General features: G+C 38.8%; 1 protein-coding gene and 2 pseudogenes across 4 annotated transcripts in view; 2 read left to right on the forward strand and 1 right to left on the reverse strand.

Moving 5' to 3' along the window:
- Window positions 1–2,261: 2,261 nt before the first annotated feature.
- LOC103336655 (uncharacterized) overlaps window positions 2,262–26,312 on the reverse strand; it is a 69,724-nt gene continuing 45,673 nt past the window's right edge. For 2 of the 3 annotated variants that reach the window (XM_089041409.1, XM_089041407.1), the window contains one exon: window positions 2,262–2,611. In XM_089041409.1, the coding sequence (XP_088897535.1) occupies window positions 2,575–2,611 (37 nt within the window). In that variant the 3' untranslated portion in view covers window positions 2,262–2,574. Of the gene's footprint in view, window positions 2,639–26,312 lie in introns of all 3 variants that reach the window. The other variant, XM_089041408.1, reaches the window with a different exon arrangement.
- LOC148915472 (uncharacterized) lies at window positions 18,982–19,830 on the forward strand (annotated as a pseudogene).
- Window positions 19,691–25,116, forward strand: LOC148915473 (alpha-mannosidase I MNS5-like; annotated as a pseudogene). Its single transcript, XR_016122308.1, has 7 exons — window positions 19,691–19,832; window positions 22,324–22,420; window positions 22,640–22,823; window positions 23,001–23,108; window positions 23,192–23,346; window positions 23,466–23,586; window positions 23,804–25,116. The product of XR_016122308.1 is annotated as an alpha-mannosidase I MNS5-like (transcript).

Below are 26,312 nucleotides of genomic sequence, written 5' to 3' on the forward strand. Positions count from 1 at the left end.
AATAATATCTTCTTACGAAACTGTGAAACAAGAGCAAGAAATAAGAAACACAATTGTGAAATCAAAACCAAATGAAAAAGAATAATATGTTAATGGTCAATGACCAATTTTCCATCAAAGACAATTCCCACGAGAGCCACCACACATAGCGATCATGGCGATCTGCAAATCGCAGATCTACATGTGAGTGTGGCGATCCGATTGTGCCGGAGACGGAGAAACATAGAAAACAGAGAGTAAGAGAAACAGAGAAACTGAAAAACTGAAACAGCACTTCGATTCATCTCCGTATATTGAAGTTCTTAATCAAAGTAGCCATACTAAAACCCAAAACCAAAGGGTGGAATAGTTCTGCAGTTGGTGGAATTGGGAAGGCAATGGGTGGTTCACGAGAGGATAAGTCTGTGCCGAAACTTCTCTGGGTTATCTGTTGTTGTTCGGAAATCTTCTTTACAAGTTAAATCCTTGAACACACTCACTCATATTGTTAATGGCCTAGGCGGTCACTAGGCGGTCGCTAGGCAAGCACTAGGCGGTCTAGGCAGTCGCTAGGCAGTCTAGGCAGGCGGTAGAGCCTAGAAAAAAAAATACAAATTTATAAATAAACCCAATCCTAGACATGTATTTATAAAAAAACCCAAGCACTATTTAAACATAGAAACACACCCAAAATCAACTCCAAAGTCAACTTTTTGGGTGTGTTTATAAATGGGTTTTGAGTGTGTGTAATGATGGATTTTGGGTGTGTTTATAAAGTGTTTTGGGTGTTGGGTTTTTTTATAATTTCAACCTCCATTTTGGGTGTTTTAGTGAAACTCCAAAAAAAAAAATCCATTTTGGAATGTCCAAGAGATGACGATGGTGCTATGAGAGAGAGAGATGAGGATTGACGAAGAGAGGTCGCTAGTTATGTCTGAGCGAGAGAGAGGGGCTAGAAGACAGCTCGTGTTCGAATGAATTTATCTCCTAGCGTATAGCCGCGCAGCTATACGTTTGGATATTCTATTCATATTGTATAGCCGCCCGGCTATACTTTTAGATATGATATTCATATGATATACTATACTTTTAGATATTATATTCGTATGATATAGCCGCACGGCTATACCTTTAATATATTCTATAGTGTAGCCGCTCGGCTATACTATTTAATAATTATATTTATACACCACATGTCAAAACAAATCTATTTTTTTTTAAATTAAAACACCGGGTATAAATACATATAGTGGGATCCCTTTTTTCTTTTAAATTTTTTCCCTGACTTTCGTTTATTGATGAGATTAGTTTACATCATTATCCATTACTATCTGGCTTGAATAATAACCGACCAACGTAGTTAATGACAAAGTATGGTATGAAAGGGTCAAGGTTGCAAGAATATTGTGCCTCGTAAATTATGACAAGTTTAGACCAATATGCAAGAAGAGAGAAATTAACTGAAGAAATAGAGCTCACAAGTATTCTTTTTCTATTTCATTTTTTACCTGTAAAACCAGAGAAATGGCTTCTGAGGCAAAGAGATTTTGAGCAGCTTAAGGAATTTTGTGAGGGCATGTGGTCAGATTCTGAGGCAAAGAGATTTTGAGGACCAAACTCATCCATTTTCTCTGCTTGGTTTTGTGTTTCAAGTGAATTTGTTTATGAAGTCTGAGTACAAACAGAGGAGGTCAAGGAGAGGACATTGGAGATGTGTGTCTTCATCTTCACTCCCCTCAGTAGTAGATAAAAAGAATATTTCTTTAAAAGATATTCCTAGTTGATGTCAAACAAAGTAGGGCAAATATTCAGTTATACTCAGATACGCTCATATTTTTATTTTTTTTCCAATATGGAGGTATTTATACAAGTACAAAGATGTGTTAACCCTAAATAAAATAGGAAATATATCTAAATTACAATAGGAAGTAAATCTCTATCACAATAGGACTAAATAATAATTGGTAAGTAACCAAAATTCTAATGAAATAAGGAACCAAAATCCTAACTAAGTAAGGACTTGCCAACAGTTGAAACCATCTATTTTCTATTTATATATGTGTAGTCTTGTACCACATGAGAAAAAAAAAATACTAAAAAGAATATTTCTTTAAAAGATGTTCCTAGTTGAAACCATCTATTTTCAATTTGTATATGTATTTGCATATATATGACAACATTCACGTGCCGTTAATTTTTCGAATAGGATTATCTGTTAATCGATCTAATAAGAATTTCTATCGTTATGTGGCCATTTCCAAATAATGCAAAGGATTCCAAAATTATAAAACACTGCTCAAATGCCCAAGAATCATATCCATACTGAATTTGGTTTTATCTCAGCAGCAAGGTGAAGATCATACATGAAATGAAACAAAACATGAAATATCACCACATAAGGTCCAAATATCACCACATAAAACTAACAAGAACAGTAGAATCATTCTCAATACATTGTTAACTGCCTATTTAATTAAGGATGTTCTTCTTTTTTTGTTTCCCAAAAAAAAGACTAATGATATTCCTTTGCACTGTTAAGGGCCAGCTTCTCAATTTCTCTTTCAGGTTGCCTTTTTGATCCAAAGATGAAGTCTTTCACACAACCTTCAGCAGACTCTGTCGCCCTCTTAATCTGCCATCACAACTTTGTGCCATTAGCCTTCGAAACACTTAACGTACATCAAGTATAGAAATTATTCAACAAAACGGATATCTACCAAAAAAACCTATGACAATGGCCAATCACCAATGAAGAAATTGAAAGTTTTCTAAGACAAAGGAAAAAGGAACATGAACACAGAAGAATCTCGGCTCAGCTAAAGGCATCCTGCCTTATAATATAGATGGTGAGACAAAACATGCCTTACGATAAACAATCTAGTCTTTAACTACGTAATAATACCTCAGCACTAATCTTTGCCATAATCTGTTTCAAAGGCAAAGATGCTATCCTTACAGACAGAAACAACAATTTTTTAAAACAGACAATCAACGGCACCTCTAGCAGGCAAGGTACTTTGCAATAACGAACTCCTTTCATGTCTGCACCTATTTCTAAATTCTAACTCGGAAAATTTGTCACTCTTCCATTGAGCATCATATAGTTCTAGTTTCATGAACACCCCTACAAGCAGTCCACTACTCAAACTGGTTCACATTATCATTTTGAAAATGAGATATGGCAACAGGAGAGACGTCGTATAACAAAATCAGTTCAAATCACATAACCCAAATTTGGTCCACAACTAGCAACTCAAGTTCAAGCCCAAAATCTAAAGACCCCAAAATTTTGAACCAAAAGTGCAAACAAGAAGAGAAAATTGCAACCCCAAGACTAATTTTCATTTTCTCCCCACCATTTCTTAACAAGATCCAGTAGTAATTTTACAGAAAGAAATCACCTGAAGAACAAAGAACATACAGGGTCGAGAGCATTGGGCTCAAAGCCATAATCAGCTGCCAAAGAGTAAAAGTACAGACTTCGACACTTGTTCAAATCTGAACTTGAGGGTCGAGGTGTTTTAAGAGTCATTATGTATAGTTATTTTTGCCCTTGTCTATATATTGAGAGGAAAACAAATCTGAACTTGTCTTAACCACTTGAGCTACAAGCCTTTTGAATATATATTGTTTCTCACATTACTTATTTCCCCAAATCACAATTTGGCACATTTGTAAAAATAATTTTATCAACAACACAAAGAAAAATATTTGCACACCTATCAAACTGAATTTGGCAGGAAAATAGGAGGCAAATTCCCACCATAAAAGCTTGAAATACTTAGTGAAATAATTGGTAAGCAGAACAACAGCCATGTTGCATTAGGTTCCAAAATGCCTATAGACCATTTACTATTCAAAACCAGATATTAAGAAACTGAAAAGGAAAATGTAGGGGTTGTATATCTCAGTAGCATACTAGCAAATCATGTTAATGAATCACAAAACTGCAGCTCAATCAGCTTAATCAGCTAGTTTCCCTCCGGCATTCATGGGTAAAGAGAAATCTCATATACCTGTAATGCCATCATGTATCTGCTGCCATTGGTTTGACTCAAAAGGAAGCGGAGCGGGTGAGCCTTGGCTTGGCTATCTTCTTGTCCTCTTCAAGAGGGATTAGTGAAAGATTGGCTGGGTTCTCGATAATCAGTTTAGCTACCAGATATCTTGAGATGCTCCAGTGCAGTACTTCCTCGCTTGCTTCCGACATATCTCCCTGCCTTGCCGTCATAGTATTCAGCCACCCGTCTTTTGAGAGCCGCTGCTCCACCTCTTCAATTGCTCTCTTAGCGAGTCGAGGCCTCCCCGTCTTGATACATGCTGCAGTAAGCAACCACAGCAGTGCTACAAGACAGATGCAACAACATTAACCAATTGTTTTAGAACAAACACATAAGTCAGAATTCTGTGAACAAGCATCAAAATATCATGAATAGCACAACCATTTGGCACGCTTTCCCAAATTACATTCAGAAATGTAACCCACAACATTTATATACCCGAAGATTTCGATTGGAAAAGTGGTTACAATCAGCAAATAAAGATGTTTAAAATAAAAGATACTATGTCAGGTAAGTAGTGCTTGTAGCCTAGTTTACTAAATAAAAACAATAACTAGCCTACTCACATAAAGTGGGTACTAATGTTCATGAAATGTAATTGAAAGGTCTCAGTCAAATAGAACTAGCACTAGGCTTCAAGTAGAAAAATATAACTGCAAATTGTAATATCAAGCAAATAGACACAGGGGACATTATCCGAAAGTTTTACAAATCAACGGAAACTAACAAAACCAGCCTTGAGCCACCAATATTTAAGCAAAAACCTTTATACTTTAATGGTGAAAATGACTACTAGAGGTGTTAAAATGAATAAACATAGCACGTAACAGAGACAAATCAAAACAAGACATGAACAAAAAGAACAGAAAAGATAAAGAGCTAATGCAAATAGCACATTGTGATAACACCATCTCCATGAGACTTACTTGGCCAAGAGCCACCATTGTGATAACTCCATGAAACTTCTCTGGGTTATCTGTTGTTGTTCGGAAATCTTCTTGACAAGTTAAATCCTTGAACACACTCACTCATATTGTTAATATTACGGAATAAATGGCCTAGGCGGGCGCTAGGCAGGCTAAGTGAAGTAAGCGGGCTAGGCGGGCTAGGCGGGCTTGGCAGTCTAGGCGGTTGCTAGGCGGTCGCTAGGCTGTCTAGGCGGTTGCTAGGCGGGCACTAAGTAGTCTAGGCGGTTGCTCGGCGGTCTAGGGCGGGAGCTAGGAGGCTAGGCTGGGGCTAGGCGGGGTAGGCGGTTGCTAGGCTTTCACTAGGCGGCCGCTAGGATCATCAATGGTGAAAAAGTTGAAACGCGGTGTATTGGTAGGGAAAATAGGAGGGCTTTGTAGTACGCAACCGCCAATTTGGACACTTGACGAGTGTTACTATCAACAAGACAACAACAACAAACCCTGCTCTAAATTTCTCCCACAACTCTTCAGAATTTCATCCAGTTTTGGGATCAGACAATAATTCTTCGGAATTTTACGACGATGATGACAATGACGAAGAAGATGGTGGTGACTGGGAGCGTGGTACAGTTTAAAATATTCTATTTAAATAGTATAGCCGAACGGCTATCTTGTAAGAGTATAGCCGGCCGGCTATACTCTCTAACACATTCCATTTATAGGCGGTCTAGGAAGTTGCTAGGAGGTCAATAGGTGGGCGCTAAGCGGTCTAGGCGGTTTAGGCAGGCGCTAGTGCCTAGAAAAAAAAAAGCCATTTTGGAATCTCCAAGGTCAGGGACGAGATAGACGATGGTGCTATGAGAGAGAGAGAGAGAGAGAGAGAGAGATGAGGATTAAAGAAGAGAGGTCGCCAGTTATGTCTAAGTGAGAGAGAGAGAGAGAGAGAGAGGGGCTAGAAGACGGCTCGTGTTCGAATGGATTCAAGGAAATCCATTCTATCTCGTAGTCATTGTATTGCATTTATAGCGTATAGCCGCACGGCTATACTGTTAGATATTCTATTTTTTTTAAATAACAAATATATATAGTGATCCTTTTTTTCTTTTAAATTTTTTTCCTGATTTTTCGTTTATCGATAAGAATAGTTTATAACATTATCCATTACTATTAGGCCATTACCCGAGTCTTATTGTCCTTGTTTAATTTTTTACTTTTCCAGAGTTATTTCTAGTTTAAAGAATTTAGCACTTTCACGTTTAATACTCTATGATACACGTATGTACGTATTTTTCAATAATGCATCCATATTCTATACATGTCTTAAAGACTCGATAAAATTCACATTTTAAAAAAAAAGTAAACATACAATACTCGTATTGTAATAAGTATTTCCCATGTTTAATACATGTATTTTTTATAAAATTTTCAATAAGACACACAAAATTCACATATTATACAAATAATTCTCACATATTATTGAATAAAAATAATATATATTAAATTATTATATAATGGCCGATTAATATCTACTTTGGATATGTTGAAACTAGCAAATTAATATCTCTAGAGTATAAACTAATGCAACAAAGATGGTGCTTTTTTCTTAATTTTTTTATTTATTAAATTGTATAGTCGCGCGTCTATACCTTTTGCATTGTAAGCCCTCACTCCTAGGGCAAAGAGGAAATCTGTTTTAGCCCTCAAGAACTTTCAAGTTACAAGCCAGAATCCTTTTGCATTGTTGCTTTCTTACTCCATACTTGGTAAAATAGATCTAACACCAAAATCTTCTCTCATCCACTTTAAGACTCCATAAGTTTCTTCATCCATAAAGTTCATATCAGTTTCCCAAAACTATTTCTAACAAAATGCATAAGAAACAGAGTTCAGGGGGAGAGGGGAGATGAGAGATAGAGAAGGAGAGTAATTGAATCAACCAGTGTGATTTGGTTTCTGTATTGCAGCCGTATATAATGTACAGAGAGTAGACTTTCTCAAGTCTATTTACAGAAAGAAGCAATACATGGTAAGTACAATAATCTCATATATGTTATGAATCAATTCTAGCTAATATGTCGTTGATCTTGGTGGGGAAGAATCTGTCAAGTCTGATTTGGGGAAATCGAGTTGATTCCCAGGATGAACCGGGTGATATTCTCTTTACCCTCCCTCAAGCGTAGCGGAGCAACGCGGAGATTAAGCTTGGATTTGAGAAGTGAAAACCGATTACGACCGAGACCTTTAGTAAATATGTCAGCAAGCTGATGAGAGGAAGGAACATAGGAGGTACGAAGAGCCTTTCGAGCAACTAATTCACGAACAAAGTGGTAGTCGATCTCGATATGCCGGGTGCGAGCATGAAAAATAGGGTTGGCAGCCATATAGAGAGCAGAGAGATTGTCAACATAGATGCAGGGGGCAGAGCGAAGGAATGCCAGTTCACGAAACAAGTAACCAAACCAGCGAAGTTCGGCTGCAGTATGTGCAAGAGCTCTATATTCACTTGATACTAGGCGAAAGCAGATGGCTGTTTCTTGGCGTCCATGAGAAGGATTGGGGCCAAGGAAAACACAAGCACCAGTAGTAGACCGGCGATCATCAACAGAACCAGCCCAATCAGCGTCAGAGAAACTCCGTAAGGAAAAATCATGGGACTTATGGAAGATAAGACCTTGCTCAAGTGTACCTTTAATGTACCGAAAAATGCGCTTGACAATTTGAAGATGAGAGGTTCGAGGGTTGTGCATAAACTGGCAGACTGGTTGTGTGAAGGAAATATCAGTCTGGACAAGGTAAGATCTGGAGGCCACCCACCATACTCCGATAGGTGGATGGATCAGGCAAGGGATCACCATCCAGACAAGAGAGCCGAGTGTCAGAGGGCAAAGGAGTAGGAGATGGTTTGCATTCAGTCAAATGAAACCGGGTCAATAAATCCACTGCATAGCGAGTCTGAGAGAGAAATAAATGGTCAGAAAACCGATTAATTTCCATGCCAAGGAAGAAGTTGAGCTCACCCATACGGCGGCTGTCAAAAGTTGAACATAGTTGATCAATGAAGTGGTTTACACTTGGTGAGGGAGAGCCAGTAACAATGATGTCATCCACATACACTAGAACATACACTGTGCAGGAAGAGGAGCGACGAATAAAGAGCGATGCATCAGAGTGGTTGTGAACAAAGTCTTTGGGCAAGGAGAAAGGCACTAAGACGTTGGAACCAAGCTCGAGGTGCCTGCTTAAGGCCGTCAGAGCCTTGTGGAGCCGACAAACATACTGAGGGTGAGAGGGATCATGAAACCCAGGGGGTTGTTTCATGTAGACCTCCTCTTGCAAGTACCCATTCAAGAAGGCATTACGAACATCCAATTGTTGAAGAGGCCAATTGTAGGAAAGTGCCAGAGACAATATAGTGCGAATGGTAGCCGGTTTGACCACCGGGCTAAAAGTTTCCGCATAATCAAAGCCTTCCTTCTGATTGAAACCCTTGGCAACAAGACGAGCCTTGTATCTGTCAATTGAGCCATCTGCCCTCCGTTTAACTTTGAAGACCCACTTGCACCCCACAATATTCATGCGGGAGGTGGCAGGAACTAAGGACCAGTCTGATTCTTCATGAGTGCAGTATATTCATCGTGCATAGCATCGCGCCAGTGGCTGTGTTTGGAAGCATGGGTAAAGCTGGTAGGTTCAAGGGACATGGGATCAGAAGCTTCAGCAGAAAGGGCAAGGGGTAAGGGATGAGGGCTGGTTTTAGAGTAGAGGGGTTTGGGTTCTGGACCAAATGGGACAATGGTTTGGAGACTCTTGAATTTTTGTGGAGGATTGGGTGTATCGGGAGAGTTAGGGAAAATCGATGGGTCAAGAGGTGAAGAAGTGGGAGGTGGGGTAAGGGGTGGGGTTGTTCCGTCAGAGTCGAAGGATAGGTCTAGGGAAATTGAGGCGATGGAGTGCGTGGAAAGGCGGTGATGGGTGCTGTGGAAATGGGCAGCGAGGTTCTGTGGAAAGGGCGGCGAGGTTTCAGTGGAAAGGGGGGAAGGGGATCTGGATACAGAGAAGGATCGGTGGGTTCGTGGTCGTGTCGTTGGGGATCTGAAGAGGACAGAGGGGAGAACAAGGGGTGTCGAAGGAATTGGGGGAGTGATAGGGTCAGAAGAAATAGGGAAGTGATGGGCTGTGGGATTAAGAGATGAGGATATGAGGAAGAAGGGCTGACCAGAGAATTAGAGGGCCCAAGAGATATGGGCTGGTCGGCAAGAGAGAGAGGTTGAAGCCCATTTGAGTGCAAGGGAGATGGAAGCTGGGGCTGCTTGTAAGGGAAGGTTGTTTCATCAAAGGTCACATTCCGAGACGTATAGATGCGACCTGAAAAAGGATCAAGACAGCGATAACCCTTATAGTGATCGTCATAACCAAGAAATACACATGGAAGAGATTTAAAAGATAACTTATGCTTGTTGTATGGCACCAGGTGGGGAAAGCAAGTACATCCAAAACTTTTGAGAAATTTGTAATCTGGTGAACGGTGAAGGAGCTTCTCATAGGGAGACAGATTATCAAGCTGCGGTGTTGGTAAGCGATTGATCAGAAAAACTGCAGTGGAGAAGGCTTCAACCCAAAAACTAAGAGGCAATCGCGATTGGGCCAGAGACAGAGACCCATTGCAACAATATGGCGATGCTTCCTTTCCACCACTCCATTTTGTTGGGGAGTGTAGGGACAAGAAATTTGATGCGATATGCCATGATCACGTAAAAATGTGAGGAATAATTTGTTGATAAATTCACCTCCACCATCAACCTGCAACTGCTTGATTTTAGAACTAAACCGATTTTCCACCATCTTTTTGAAGGTAATAAACGTAGGAAAGACATCTGACTTCTTAGCTAAAGGATATAGCCAAGTGAACCGAGTGTGGTCATCAACAATGGACAAATAATAACGGTATCCAAAATTTGAGGAGACCGGCGTGGGCCCCCATACGTCAAGATGTAAAAGTGCTAATGGGGATTGAGCATGAAGCTGTCTGTATTCAAAAGGCAGTCTACAAGATTTTCCCAATGGGCAAATATGACAATTTTTATTGGAGATAATGGTACCATTAACAGGTAAATGATACTTATTCAACAAGGTTGTAAAAACTGAATGAGATGGATGTCCAAGGCGTGCATGCCACACTTCCTGTGTCATGTGCTCTCCATAGAATGCAAGTTGACGAGCAAGATGTGGGGTTGCCTGAATGTGATAAAGCCCATCAGAACTACTGCGATAAGAAGTACCGTCCCCGTCTTGATGTCCTTGACATTAAAACCATTAGCATCCAACTCAAAGAAACAGTCATTATCACGACAAAAACGACGAATAGATATCAAATTCTTTCGTATTGCAGGTACGCATAGCACTTCATTAAGGTGTAAGGACTTATGTAACCCGGTCACTTTAGTATTGCCAATATGTGTTATTGCTAACTGATTCCCATTGCCAACAACAATTGTATCAGTACCTGTGTAAGGCTGGGCATGCGGTAGAGAAGCGGTGTGGGCGGTCATGTGATGGGTAGCACCGGAGTCAAGACACCAATTGAGGTTTGCCATATCATCAGTAGAAGGAGACGGGTTGACAACATTTTCAGCCACGTAGGCATGAGGCTTACGATCTGGACAGAAGCGGGCTATGTGACCAGGCCTATCACACCGATAACAAATGACTTGAGCCTGGGTATTTGGAGAATTGCCAGGTGGTGTTGGAAGGAGTGGTGGACGTCCATCTGTAAGAGTTGCGTGAGAAGGGGCAGATGGTGCAATCTGCTGGTCGCGAGGCTGAGTGTTGTGTCCTTGTGGCCAATTTCCTTGGGTTGATTTCCACGGATCTGTTTGCCCATTGTGCCCTTGAATCCAATTTCTGCCACGTCCACGTCCTCGTCCAGATCCGTGCCAGGGGTTGTGATGGCGACCAGCGGAGTTTGAATGAAGTTTTCGCTCATTGGGCATTCGATCAGCAGCCATAGCAACACCTGAGGCCACGTTGAGCGACATGCGTTTCTGTAATTGTTCTTCTCTGAGAGCGAGATCATAAAACTGGTCAAAACCAATATCTGGGTGCAAGTGGAGTGTGGTGGCTAACTCCTTGTATTCAAGTCCAAGTCCGTCTAGAACATAGCTAACGAATTCATCATCATCCATTGTTGCACCAGCTTGTATGAGGGAATCAAGAAGTGATTTGGCATGGTTGAGGTAGTCGATCACAGTTGTGGTGTTGTCCTTCTGAGGGTGCGAATTTGGTCTCGAAGGATCCGCACACGGTACCTGCAAGGGGTGAGAGGCGCTTGCCCAGAAGATTCCAAGCTGATAGGCGGTGGTACACGGGATGAGTAGAATCTTTATGGAAGAGGAGGAAGTCGCCTTGATCCAACTCAGGACCAGTTTGTCTCTGGCGAACTCAGGATGCACAGAGCCATCTTCTTGCACTTTGGGTGGGTCTGTGGTTTTCTTGATGACCTCTGCAAGGCCATGCATCTCCAATACGTCTTCAAATTGTGATTTCCAACTCAAATAGTTGGTTCTGTCCATGGGAATTGGGAACAGAGATGAGATGTTGAAAGAGGTGGGCAAGGATGGGAATGAGAATGGGGGTGAGGCAAGCTTTGACATTTCAGAAATCAGTTTTGTCATATCAATATGACTTGATTCTCCAGACTTGGGTGTGTTTGCCATTTGATTGGGTAGGATCGAAAAACGTGAGCTTTGGCTCTGAAGAGCTCTGATACCATATAAGAAAGCAGAGTTCGGGAGAGGGGAGATGAGAGATAGAGAAGGAGAGTAATTGAATCAACCAGTGTGATTTGGTTTCTGTATTGCAGCCGTATATAATGTACAGAGAGTAGACTTTCTCAAGTCTATTTACAGAAAGAAGCAATACATGGTAAGTACAATAATCTCATATATGTTATGAATCAATTCTAGCTAATATGTCGTTGATCTTGGGGGGGAAGAATCTGTCAAGTCTGATTTGGGGAAATCAGTTGATTCCCTGGGATGAACCGGAGTGATATTCTCTTTAGCAGATAGTACCCGGGATCAAGTTTCCGCAGACATCCCTGCAAAACATAATTGTATAAGATCAGTTATTGATGACCACACCAATGATAATATAAATTGGAGCAAGTTGCCTCTCAGATTTGTATAAGATCAGTTATTGTCTATTTCGGCTACTCATGGTAAACCTATTATAATACAAAAAATTATCATATTTTTTTTTTCTCAGACAATTAATTTAAATTTATAAAGAGAAGAGAAAGGAGTAAAGGATATATGAGAAATTTATATATTGCAAAGATTACAGAAATTCATAAGAGAATTTGCATGCTTCAGCTGTAGTAGATAAAGGAAAAAGAAATTACATCAAGAACCAAAGTGGTTACCATGAAAGTACAAACATTGACTCTATGACGCCTAGCTTTCTCGAGTAACTGCTGCTTACACTCAGCAGGATGGACCAGATCACCTTCTGAGTACCCCAGAAAGCGAATGCCTCCTCGACTCGCTGTAAAAAGAAGAAGATTAGAAACTTTGGCCAAATATAGACTAAAATCAAATACATAATCTAGATTAAGAAGGGAAACTTGTAGCAGAAGCTTCCTGAGTTCATAATATCATTGAGGAACTGCATTTGTCTACAACCACAGCACACACAGTGATGAATAAACCAAAAAAGGAGTGAATACTACACATATATCACATATTTCAATTGTGCTTGACAAAATTTGCCTTGAGACAAGAAAGTATTACCAGGGGAAGTAGGATTCAAATTCATGCTCTTTGAGACAAAAAAGTATTACAAGAAAGTATTATCTGGTATAGTAGAGTATGCTACTTATGTGTTAGGTACATTATGTTATATTTACCTAGTAATTAGGTACATTATTTTATATTTACCTAGTATTTAGGTGCATTATCTTATATTTACCTAGTATTTAGGTACATTATGTTATATTTACGTAGTATTTAGGTACATTATGTTATATTTACCTAATAATTAGGTGTATTATATCATATTGATGCAAGGCTCTGCTTGTTGCAAGCCTTTCCAATCAATTGATGCGAATTGCTTGGCTAAATTGCTTCCTCCTTTCTTCCCTCCATTGCCTCAGGGGGACTGTGCTCCAGGGAATGTTGCTGCTTCTAAAGCATTTGGGTCAAAGCAGTAGTGGTCGATTGAGAGGATAGTTCTTGCAGGCAAAAAATTATATTTTTGTTCTCGATTAGTCATTGTCATGCAAGTTTTACGTATACCTTGAGTTTTGCTTAGGTTGTGAATTGTGATGAATATTTTAAAGAAAATAACATCTGATGAATCTTATTGCATTAAGACTCTCTCTCTCTCTCTCTCTCTCTCTCTCTCTCTCAAATTCCCGTGGTAGGGTGATCATATACGCTTTCCCTTTCATATTTACCGGTTATGTGTTGTTCACATGATGAGATGATTGTGGAGAGTGTTAGTCCACAAAACAGTGTCAATATATTTCCAGTTGACTATTTTCTTCCTTCCTGGCCATAAGAACAACTGTGCTGCCATGACTGGGAAAATTTTGCATATTTCCTAGTTCCTCTTCCAAGAGAAACTCAAGATTTTTTGTGGCTTTCCATTACCAAAATACTTAAGTTTCTAATTTGCCCATAAATTTTAGCTCAAGTGATATTGGGATGAGATGATATCTTTTTTTAGAGTTCAGATCAAGCGGCATTGGCTTGTAACTTTGCAATAATATTTTATTGGTATTCTGGGTACATTTAAATGAGAAAATAAATTCCACTAAATCAGAGGCACTTTTTTTTTCCCTTCTAAATTTGCAACAAAAATCCTAAATTGAGATAAATGGTTATTAAATTGAGGAAATCGAAAACAATGATGCTTGAACTTGGAAATCATGCACATCAGACATTAAGTCACCAATGAGGTCCAGTATAGAAACTCCTGTATGGTATGCATACAACATTTTTGTCCGAACACAGAAAATGTTATGAGTTCATCCTAACTCAGGCTCGTTGCTAGGATGAACTTAGCTCAGGCTCATTCCATTCGTAACCCAGTTACCTGAGCATCAAAGTCTTCAACTTAGCTCAGGCTTATTGCTCTTACATAAATCCTTACCCTCTTCTCTCCAACCATCAACGAAGCCAATCTAGCTAACCCTTTTCTGGTATAGTGCAAAAGTAAGAGTTCCAGGTTTGCCAATAACGATGTCTAGAGAAATTGAAGCAATATTTTCACTACTGCTAATGGCAGCATGTGCTGCAACTGGCCTGGCGCATGTGCCAACCCCACCAGCATTGCCTCTCTTTCCACCGATCCCAGGCCTATTGCCACCAGGGATCCCAGGGTTGCCGCTGCAGATTTTAGATTTAATTCCTTTTGCAAGGAAAAAGAAAACTGGAATGTGGACAGATCATCTGTATTTTGACACTTCGTAATAACATTTGATTCGGAACATACACAGGCGAAATAAACTCCACTAAATGGAGGCAGGTTTTCTAAATTTGCAACAAAATAAAATCCAGTGCTTATGTAAAACAATGATGCTTGAATTTGATAATCATGCATATCAGGTGCTTTGTTTATAAAACAACTTTATTGGAGTATGGATCTTCGATGTGGGATTTTCACAAAGGGCACCTCAAAATATAAGCCCATATTTTTATTGTTGGGAAATATATTTAAAGAGTATAGCCGCCCGGCTATACTACAGTTTTTTACTTTTAAAAATAGTATAGCCCCGTGGCTATACTATTTTTGACACACTTATATTTTATTCATATTTTTCCCATCCCGTATTTTACTAACTATGAAAGAATGTGAGACACTAAGATTATTTCTTACTTCTCGTAACAAAAATGCAAGATGGTGATTTTGCAATCTCTTCCGAAGCCCAATTCAATTTTCTAATTTTCTCAATCTCTTCACTTTTTGCTCTGGGCCTCTTCACCATCCCAACCTCTATGGCCTCCATTATTCTCCTCGCTTGCCTTTCCTCTGAAGGAAACATGTACTTAAACTTTCAAATCTCTGGATTTTAGGCTACAACATACATGAATCAAACATTTGAAGAGGCGGAAGCGAATTTTAGTTCTTATTGACCCTAATGCTATCCAATTTTCCAAGTATCTTTCTATGTCTAATCTCATATGTGCCAAAAAAACAAAAGTGGAGGAAAGGATTAGACTTTCTTACCTTTAAAGATCTATTGGATGGCATCCAAGTTATCACCTTTAATGAAAGACATTCTTCCTTGTGCTTGCTTCATAAATTCTTCTCAAAGATACCAAAAGAAGTATCCTCTAGTTCATACACACCAAATAAAGAGAAGAGGTTAAGAAGATGACCAAGAGGACGTGATGTGCTAGCCCTCTCTTCTTTGAGGTCGAGTTTGGCTCATGGTAGAGAGTGGATCTATCATCTCTCAACATCACACCTAATTTCTTAGGAGGCTCAAACCCCAGAGAGTGAATGGTATAAGTGTGGCTTATATAGATCACACCACAGGTGAGACAACCCTCACATGCAACTAGCCATAGTGTCATTGGGCTTCTCTTGGGCTCACTTGAGTTTGTGTTGTCATATAACACTTATTCTTGGGCCCAATAGGTCATTTCCTTCTTCATTTGTTCCTCTTATTACATTTATTGGGATGCGATCCATAGGTTCAAATTAGCGAGGTAAAGGGTAGGTTCGATTCCTCTGAACCGTATGTGAATTAAATCCCATCATTTAATTCTCCCTATTGGCTTTAACAACTCCAATGACTTCCACATCTACTTGCTTTCCATTCCCCATGAACACTTTAACTTCATGCTTTCTTCGCTCCCTCCTTCTTGTGAATTCATGCACATTATGAGCTATATGAATCGAGCCACCTATATCTAACCACCAAGAATTAGAAGGAACATCCACTAAATTAGACTCAAAACTCACTAAAACCAATTCTCTATTACCTTTATTCTTCTCGAACCACTACTTGTAATGGTTGCAGTTCCTCTTTATGTGACCCTCCTTCTTGCAAAAATAGCACTTGAATTCAGTAGTTGGGGTCACGCCAAGTGGGTTGTTCTTTTGAAACTGATTATGCTTCTTCACTTCCTATTTTGCAACACCCTTATTCTCATATTTCTTGGCAGCAACCATGTTAACAACACCACTATAAGCTTTTGTTGTATTTTCCTCAAGAACAGTAATTGTAATCAAGTCATCCATTGTCCAATCTTCCTTCAGGGTGTTGTAAGTGGATTTCATCTAATCATAAGATAGAGAATCCAATGCAATGTGCACTAGATAAGTTAGATCAACAGGTACTTTCAGCCTGTTTAGTTTGACAACAATATCCACGAGTCCCATTAGATGTTCTCTCATGCTCCCTCATTCATACTTCGTATTAGCCAGCATAGGCATTAGGTTCTTTGTTTTAGCCTTGCTGGATTCCTTAAATTTCCTTTCAACGAATTCCATAAACTACTTGGCACTTTCTGTTTCTACAACTCCACCAAAAACAGCTTCTGTAATAGTCTTCTTCATGACCAACATGCAATTCTTATTTGCCATCCTCCAAACTTCATGCACCATTTTCACTTCAACAAGGGAATTCGCAACGATTCTGGTTGGCTCGTCTTAGGTGATAGCATAATCGATATCATACATGCCAAGAGTAACTTGAAGATCAAACTTCCATATTTTGAAGTTTGATCCAATGAGGGTTTCAATTTGCGAAAAATTGATTGAGGGACTATTCAAAGCTGTAAGGATTTGCAAAAGAAAGTATAAGTACTTTCCAAGAAAACTGATTCTCAATTTGTTAAGAGAAACAGTTTTTCAGTTTATCTTTAATTCACAAAACTAACAAATAACAGATACAAACTTCCTTAATTAAGTATCACACCTTTGTGGCAAGAGATTACTTATAGCTTACAAACAAATTACGTGTTATTTTGTGCCATTATAAACAAATTACATGATATATTCTATTTGTTGAAGAAACTTACCAAGTAAGTTAGGTATGATGCAATTTTGGTTATTTCTTTAGGGTTTGAGTATATAGGTTTGGTTTTGTTGATTCTTAGAATAAAAACTAGTTCCTATCTGGCACAAAAATAACCAAAAACACAATCAAAGAGAAAACCCTAAAATTGGCTTAAATAGTGTTTTATGCAGTGAATAGTGTTTTAGGTGTCTGTTTTCGACCCATTATACATTTCCGAATAGGGATGACGTGATTAACAGTACTCACTACTTTGCTTTGACCTAAGGCCATTTTTAGGGGTTTAAGGTCATCTAGTAGGTCAAAAACGGGTTTAAAGTTTTGAAGATATGAAAAATCACTTAAAATATGCTTTTTCCAGATTCTTTAATATTCATTGTATTTAGGAAAATATTTTTAATATGTCATCAAATTTTTAAACATAACAAAAATAGTCATGGTATCAACGGATAAAGAAATCGTGATAGGCATGCTTGAAAATGATCTCAGTATGTGTGAGTAACCATATGCTCTGATACCAACTGTTAGATTTTCCATATATGTGTTCATGATCTTTCATAGCAATAGCATCACGAGCAAAAACATGAACAACTTAAGACTTGTACTTTCTCTCAGAAAATGTTTTAGTTCTTTCTTTATGATGAGTTCAAGAATCAGGCTCCAAGAGTGCTTCAAAAGGGTTCGTGGAGCCTTAGGAAGCACTTTGGTTTCTTTCACCAACAAAACAAACAACTGCTTACATATCAATATTTTGGCTCGACTTGAGAAACTTGTGACATTATACAGATGGCCTTGGATTTCCCATGAGAAATAGAGGTTCAAAGCAAGGGGAAAGGGACATTTGGGAAGATTTGTTGATAGAATAAAGGAAAATATGAGGATGGAAGGATGGGTGGCTTGAGTAAATTTCCAGCCGTTTGATGGAAGCTTCCTCACGCTCTTGGAAGGTTTGCCAAAAGAGAAAAAAGAAGGAGATGGGAGAGCAGAGTTTGAAATTGAAGGGTTACAGTAGTGAGAGAGGATGCTTGCTCGCTCGCTCTGGATGTGTTGTTTTTGCTGGGTAGGAGATTTCCCCTTTTATAGGCGCTGAAAGCTCCTCATTTCCAAGAAACCCTAGCTGGTTCTCCTTAATTTTGCCAAGTCTTCTCCTCAATTTCCCTCTATCCATTTTGCTGTGTTGTTTTTGTTGAGTTGAGTTGGTGTTGGACCCATTGATCTAACTGCATCTCTTCAATATAGAGAGCCTTTAGTTTGGACCGAGAGAATATTTCACAGCCCCTCATTAAATGTTTTTGACACCCTTCTAATCACATATCTCCCCTTCTAACTTAAGCTTTTACTTGTAATTGGTCAAAAGACTCATATGTTGGGAGACAAAGGCATCCATATGACAACTCTGTTCTTTGATTGGACGAGCTCTGACACTTTGGGCAGTGAAAAGCTCTTCCTTCCTCGACTAGGAGAAACACTTACATGAAACGAGAATATCATTATTTTGCTATACCCGGCCAATCACGGTATGTCATGCGTGATAACTTTTTCACATGGCAAATTGTGTTTTGTTGGGGATAGCAAAACAATGTTATCCCTATTTCATGCAAGTTTTTTTGCTCGACTAGCGATGTCTACCTTCTCGGTGATGCAAACCTTCCTCGGCTAAAGAATCAGGTCGAGTTTCCTCTTTGTTATTAGGCTACATTCGTAAGGCCCAATGTTTTTTCAAGTCCAATGGTCCTTTAAGGCCTTTAACTTTCCTAAAAGGCCCAAACTTCACTATCTTTTGAATTGGATTGATAGGGCCTACCAATTCTTCTTGGGCCCATTAGCTAATTTTCCAGGTCCAAACTCCAAACTCCCAACACAGGGCAAGACCATCATCCCTTTTGCTTCGTCTTCTAGAAAACCTGGCCAATTGGAGGAGCTGGGTTTAGATGGCCTGTGGAAAGATACGGCGTATTGTTCTAAAATATTGGGTTGTCTGATGATGCTCCGCAACGAGCTTCTTTGAGAAGCCGATGCTGTGGCCGAGAAATTGCCCGGTTATTTCGACGACATCATGGATTTCGGTACTGTGAAATCCAAATTGGAGAGAGGTGCCTACTCCAACGCTAATGGCTTTGCTTATGAGCCTTGTCTTCTCAAATGCTTTAAGATATTATCCGCTTGGGAGTATTGAGCATGCAACAGCCAAGAATCTCAGTGTTGTTTTTGAGACCAAATGGAAAGAAGATATGGAGAAAAAGCCAAATGCTATTTGTCACCCTCTCCGCAAGGAATTGTTAGTGTCACCCAAACAGAAACAGGGCAAGAGGTCTTCTACTTCTAGGGTTCTTCAAACTCAAGGGCTTGGGATTTTCATCCAATTGATTCAACCAAAGATGATGACTTCGCCACCCTTGTTCATCATGCCATGGATCCGATCAGGCCTCCCATAATCTTTCTCCATGTAAGGCTAGCCGAATTCAGTCACTTGAAGATACGATTTTCAGATACAATATTGAAAGCAAACAAGATAATTAAGGGTCCACCTGATTCTCCGCCAAGCAGAAAATTGATGCAGTGTAATAAGGTAAGGGGATCGGCTTGCCGTAACATTTTGAACATGAATAAGTCAATGTATTTTGACGACAATTTACAAGATGTCGAACAATTTGAGATGCTGTGTGGCTGTGGCAGTGAATATCCTTTTCTACAGGTCCACCTTAGACTTCACTTAAGAAATTGGGTGTATGCCCTCAAGGAAGATGATGAGTTGGAAGGTCAGGATGAGGAGGCTTTTGTGAATGGAGATTGGAAGGAATGTGAGATCCGCTGGGAGGAAGAAGGGGATTGAGAGGAAGGCGAGATTCATTCATAAAGGTAAGTGCCACCTTGGCTCTGCTATTTTGTTGTAGATATGTATATATTCGGCTAGAGTTTCCACTTTGTTGTTGGTTAGCAATTGATGTGATTCTGAATTAATTAAACAATTCTTTCCAAGTTGAATGATATATTGGCAACACCAGTTTCTGTTTCTGTTTGTCCTCTAATGGTACTTTGTTTATTGTTCTATATGTTCTATCTGTCCGATTCCTTCCACTCAGTTTTCTATTGCAAAGTATGTCACAGTTGAATATACTAGTTGGATCTAGAATAAGTTTATGGAACCATAAAAAGGTTTGTTTTTCGTATAAAAGATAAAAAGAACCTCTTTAACTGTAATGTGCCCAAGTCTCCAGTGGAGCAGAGTTTCTAAAGGGGATCAGAAACGGTTGTGCATGTCTGATTTAATCCTGGATAGCCAGATATATTGGCAACTTCACCATAGTTGAATATACTATAGTAGCTTTCACTTTCTTTTTAATTACTGTTGATCACCAGTGCAATTTTTGTTATTTCACCAAAATATATGAAATTTTGATCACCAGTTGTGTAGTAAATATATCCAACCACAGCAAGCTTTCATCTTGCCTAGTTATTCATCTGTTATTTCTTCTTATAAATAAAAGATTAAAAAATAACTCTCTTTTACTGTACTTTCTGATGCCTAATATGTACTGGAGCAGAGTTTCAAATGAGGAAAGACAGTTTTAAATGCTCTGGCTCCTGCTAATCAAATTATGTGTATTTAAGTTTTTTTTTAATTGAATAAGGAATGCTAATAATAGATTTTAGCATCTGTACAAACAAATGATTTCTTATAAAAGTTGTTCAATGTCAGTGCCCCTTTATTTTTTGGGAGTTTCACTAAAACACCCAAAATGGAGATTGAAATTATAAAAAAACCCAACACCCAAAACACTTTATAAACACACCCAATACTCATCATTACACACACTCAAAACTCATTTATAAACACACCCAAAAAGTTGACTTTGGAGTTGATTTTGGGTGTGTTTCTATGTTTAAATAGTGCTTGGGTTTTTTTATAAATACATGTCTAGGATTGAGTTTATTTATAAATTTGTATTATTTTTTTGTGAAAACATCTTCTTCCCACTTGTTTCTGGGTAATAAAAGTTCTCGGCAGCTAGAAATCATAAGATCTGCTTAACTTTCTATCACATTTGGTAGAGCCTGATGGTTTTCTTTCCCTATGAACTTGAACCAGAGTGCAATTCCAAACTCCTGCTAATCAGGTTTATGCATCTTTAAGTTAGTTTTGATTAAATAAGGAATGAAATGATGAATACTTCTGAGTATTTAGCATTTGTACTATCTCTTTGCGTCAATAATGTCATAATATGAAGGAAAACTATGGTGTGTGTGCCCCCTCGTCTAATCCCAGCATTGGCCTTTGCTTCTGTAACTCTGATAATCTGGTACCCCATCTTAATTTCTCCTCTAAATTTATGAAATAACCCAATTAGTGTTTTTTTTTTTGTCTTTTGTGGCTTAGATTTCTCTCTCCTGTTTTTTGTTTCCGGGGGTCTCATTTATGTTGTTGTCACTATAATTGTGTCGTCATATGTCACTATGGTTATGTTGTCATATGTCACATATGACATTTCACTATGGTTATGCTTTAGAGTTTTAAGTTACACGTTCTCTGCATGTATCCAAATTTCATATCAGTATGATTTTTCACTGAGAACTTGGGTTGATGAAGAAGAGAGGTTATAGTTTTTTGAGTATACTATCTGCATCTTTTGAGATCTTGAGATAGTGTGAGCATTATATATAGATTAGAATCCCTAGCAAGCAGAATTGGTTTTTTTTATTATTATATAGAGCTCTAGTTAGAGTTTATTTAGTATTGTATTATTTCTTCATTTTAAGTCCTCTCAATTTTTCTTTAATTATACTTTTCCTGGCTCTATAGTTTCTAACTGTTTGAGTTTTCCAAGTGTTATGTGTATCAGAGTAGAATACCTAGTAAGGTTGGCTTGGCACATCATAATATGACTAGTTTTACCCTTCTGCAGTTTAATCTTCTGCTCTAAACGGGATGTGATTCATATTAATTTGTTGCATTATGTACAACTTGAGTGCCCTATTTTCTGAGATAAAATTCCATCCGATTTCTAATTTCATATGGATGATTTAGAATCTTGATATTAGTCACTCTCTTTTAAGAGCACCTTGTTTTACATGAAGTTTGTATCTTCTGTTTGTGTGTGTGTAGTTTTCTTGTGGCTTTCCAGATAGTCGATGAAATGCCTTTTCGATAGGCTTCCATGTATGTAATCACCATTAATTGTGCATTTTTGGTTAAGTTTAGGATTGCAACTTATAATGTGTGGTCACATATACAGTTCTGTAATCTTAATCTTTTCAGCTATTCCAATGTTATGCTTAACTCTCGTGTTTTATTCATTCCGTTTGATATAATTTGGTGTTTTATCATTCTGATGCAAAAAATTTCTCTCAGCCTTGTCATTATGGGTAACAACACTGAGTTTCAAAGCACAGTCATTTGGCTTTATGAAAATTTAATGCTTGTTGATGCAAGTGTTAATCTTGTTGAGGTATGTATTGAGGAGCTTGTGGAAAAAAATAATTTTGGTTTAGTTATGCTGATCCTAGAAATGAATTATTCTTGTACCTTCAGATTGCTCAAAATGTGATGTAGCTACTGTATGTAGATATTATTTTGAAAGTAATTCAAGAGTAATGTTTATCATTGTCAAGTCATGTACTTGAGGTGTTTTAGTGGTTCTCTTTTTCATTTGATTGCTTTTGTGCAGTGCAACATAAGAGTGCTTGGAGGACTTGTCTCTGGTCATCTACTTGCCACTGATTCTACAGACAGGTTGGGTGAACGGAGTTTACAAGAATCAGCTGCTTACTTTGGCCGAGGATTTGGGGAAACACTTTCTACCTGCATTTGACACACTGACTGGATTACCACATGCATGGGTTAACTTAAAGGTACCACCTGAGACATGCTGAGGTCCAACTAAGAATTATGTTTTGATTTTTAGGATGCATGCATGATGTGATTATTTCTAAATTGTTATCATCAGTCTAAAATACAGTTTGGTGTACTTGCAAAATCTTTCCAAAGGATTCACCTTTCAAGTTTTAAAATTATATGAAAACATTCAGGTGGTTTTGTTTGTAAGAAGGATATACGACTCCCCATCAATGCAAAATTCCGTGGACCGTATGGAGTGATGGAGAATGAGACTACTGAAACAAGCACTTCAGGGTGTGGTGAGTGGCTTTGTTTTGCTGTATTGAGATGAGGACATCAATAATGGATTTCCTGAATGTCTTGATTCTCTGTAGGAATTCAGGTTCTCTAATTCTGGAAATGGGAGCATTATCCCAATTGACTGGAGACCCGAAATACGAATCTGCAGCTTTACGTGCTCTCGTTGAATTTACTTGGTACAAACACTGGATGTATCAACTGGGGAATGGATTGAATATTCAACTGGGATTGGGGCTGGTATGTCTTCTCAGGGCTTTGAGGTCTTCAACGTACTACACTTTATGATGCATAGTTTATTGGCTTTCCCAAATAGAGTTTGATGTTTCTGATGTTGGATTATGTGTTGCTTCATTTAGGGGTTGATTCATTTTATGAGTATCTATTTAAGGCTCGCATTCTTTTTGAAAAGGGGAAGTTCTGGAGAATGTTTCATTCTGCTTATATTGCTGTGCAGGAATATTTCAGACATGGTCCAAGGTACAGCACTATTCCCTAGCCTTATTGAATGCCATAAACAAAGTACCATTGGAGAACAAACAGAAATAGAAACTGGTGTTACCAATATATCATTCAACTTGGAAAGAATTGTTTAATTAATTTAGAATCACATCCTTAATTTCCTTGTTTCTAGAAATTAATAATGAATTGCTAATCAACTACAAAGTGGAAACGCTAACCAAAGAATGACTGCCAGTGCAGAACATATACATCATCCACAACAAACTAGCAGAACCAAAGTGGCCCTTACATTCATGAATGGATCTCCTTCCTCCCAGCAGATCTCACCTTCCTCCCAATCTCCTTTCAGAAAAGCCTCCTCATCCTGACCTTGCAACTCATCATCTTCCTTGAGGTATACACCCAATTTCTTAAGTGGAAGTCCAAATTGGACCTGTAGAAAAGGATCTTCACTGCCACAGCCACACAACATCTCAAGTTGTTTGAGATCCTATAAATGGTCCTCAAAATACACTGACTTCTCCATGTTCAAAATGGTACGGCGAGCCGATTCCCTTTCCTTAGTCCGTTGCATCAATTTTCTGCTTGGTGGAGAATCAGGTGGACCTTTAATTATCTTGTTTGCGTTCAATATTGTATCTGAAAATCGTATCTTCAGTGACTGAATTCGGCTAGCCTTACATGGAGAAAGATTATGCGAGGCCTGATCCATGGCATGATGAACAAGGGTAGTCAAGATCATCTTTGGCTGAATCAACTGGGTGAGAATCAAAAACCCCAAGCCCTTGAGTTTGAAGAACTAGAAGTAGAAGAGCTCTTGCCCTATTTCAGTTTGGGTGACACTAACAAACCCTTGACTTTGCACAAAGGACAAGTAATCTTTGGCTTTTTCTCCATGGCTTCTTTCCACCTGGTCTCAAAAACACCACTGTGATTCTTGGCTGCTCCATGCTCAATTCTCCCAAACGGATAATATCTTAAAGCATTTGAGAAGATAAGCCTGACATTAGCAGCAAAACCATTAGCGCTGGAGTAGGCACCTCTCTCCAATTTGGATTTCACAGTACCGAAATCCATCGGCCTCCCGATGTCGTCGAATTAACCGGGCAAATTCTCAGCCACAAGATCAACCACATGCTTAATGAAGAACCTCGCATGGCGGAGCATCATGTGAAAACCTAAGATTTTAGAACAATACATCGTTTCTTTCCGCCAACACCCAGTTTTGCCTCTTGCTCTTTTGGGTCTGATGGAGATCATCTAAACCCAGCTCCTCCAATTGGCTATGCTTTCTAGAAGACGAAGCCAAAGTGATGATGGTCTTGCCTTGTTTATGTGACAAACCCTTGGGCAGAGGAAGACAAGCAGTCAGCTTTTCCTCCTTGGCTACATTCCGTTTGGTCTCAGAAACCCTAGAAGACCTCTTGCTCTTCTTGCTCCATGGCTATGTATCAAAAATTTTGTTCATAATGTAAATTCTTATGTAAACATACCTAATACTCATTGTGTTTTATGTGTATGTTGTATCAGCTTGTCATCAAGTGATTATATAGTGATTATATGGTGGTTTGATGAATGTGAGTGTGTATATTTTGTTTCTGCAGTTGATTGCTAAGGAATTTGGAAGTGTGTGTTCCCTTGAGTTTTTTTTTCTCATTTGGAAGCGTGTATATTTTTTTTAGTAATGAGGAGTAATGACTTCGGTAAGAGGCAAAGATAAGACGTTTGAATTTCACGTTCATTCAGCAACGGAGAAAATATTGATGAAAATCTTGCTCATACTAGTTATACTGCCTTCTTGCTGTGTTCCACACGTCATTCAATATCATTCCAGGGAAAAATTTAGCTTGTTACAAAAATTTGAGAATTGATGTTCCTTAAAATGCAAATTCAGCTGCAAAGGAGGGTGGTGAGAAGTGGAAGTCTATGAGTGATGTGGTCATGTTTTTGTTTTGTTTTGTTTTTTGTCAACTTGTGTACAGGAAATGGAAATAGAAGAAGCTTTATGTAGTCAAAGCTGCTGATGAAGCCATTTTGTATTTCAGAAAATAACAAGGGAGCACATATCGAATGTTTTGTAGAGAAGAAACTTTACAAGGATGCACCCACTAAGCTTAAAATAGAGTGTGAAAAGGCCTTTGAGAGTGATAATGGTGAAGTTGGAGGTAGACTCACCTAGTCATGGGGCGGGAGAGATGGAGGCCATAAGTCTTACTCGTTCTCAAGTCATCTATTCATTGTGCCAGTGAGTCCATGGGTTTATATATTATCATGGTTTGCGTTATTCAATTTTGGCTTTAATGTGGTTATTCAGGGCGAAGAAGGTTGAGAGGAGAAGAAGAGTGTTTGGTGCCTTTTTTGTTGCCAGTTTCCAGAAAATTTTGAGGCTGGTAATGGTTTACTCAAGGTGTGGATGTAAGAGAAGTTTTGTTTAGGGGTAATAAATTTTGAGATGTTTCTGATGTTGGATTATGTGTTGCTTCATTTAGGGGTTGATTCATTTTATGAGTATCTATTTAAGGCCCACATTTGTTTAGGAATGTGAGGAGTTCTGGAGAATGCTTCATTCTGCTTGCATTGCTGTTCAGAAATATCATTCTGGGGAAATGTCATTATTCAGGGAGGGGATGTCCCCTTGGTTTTGGTATTCCTGTTAGGGGAGGGGAAGGGGGTTTTTAGGAGCGACTTGGGTGATTGGAAATGGAAACCATCAATTTTTGGGCCATACATGCCAATGTTGGCTC

This window comes from Prunus mume, linkage group LG7, assembly GCF_029339155.1.
Source record: "Prunus mume cultivar Tortuosa linkage group LG7, ASM2933915v1, whole genome shotgun sequence".
Lineage (NCBI taxonomy): Eukaryota > Viridiplantae > Streptophyta > Magnoliopsida > Rosales > Rosaceae > Prunus > Prunus mume.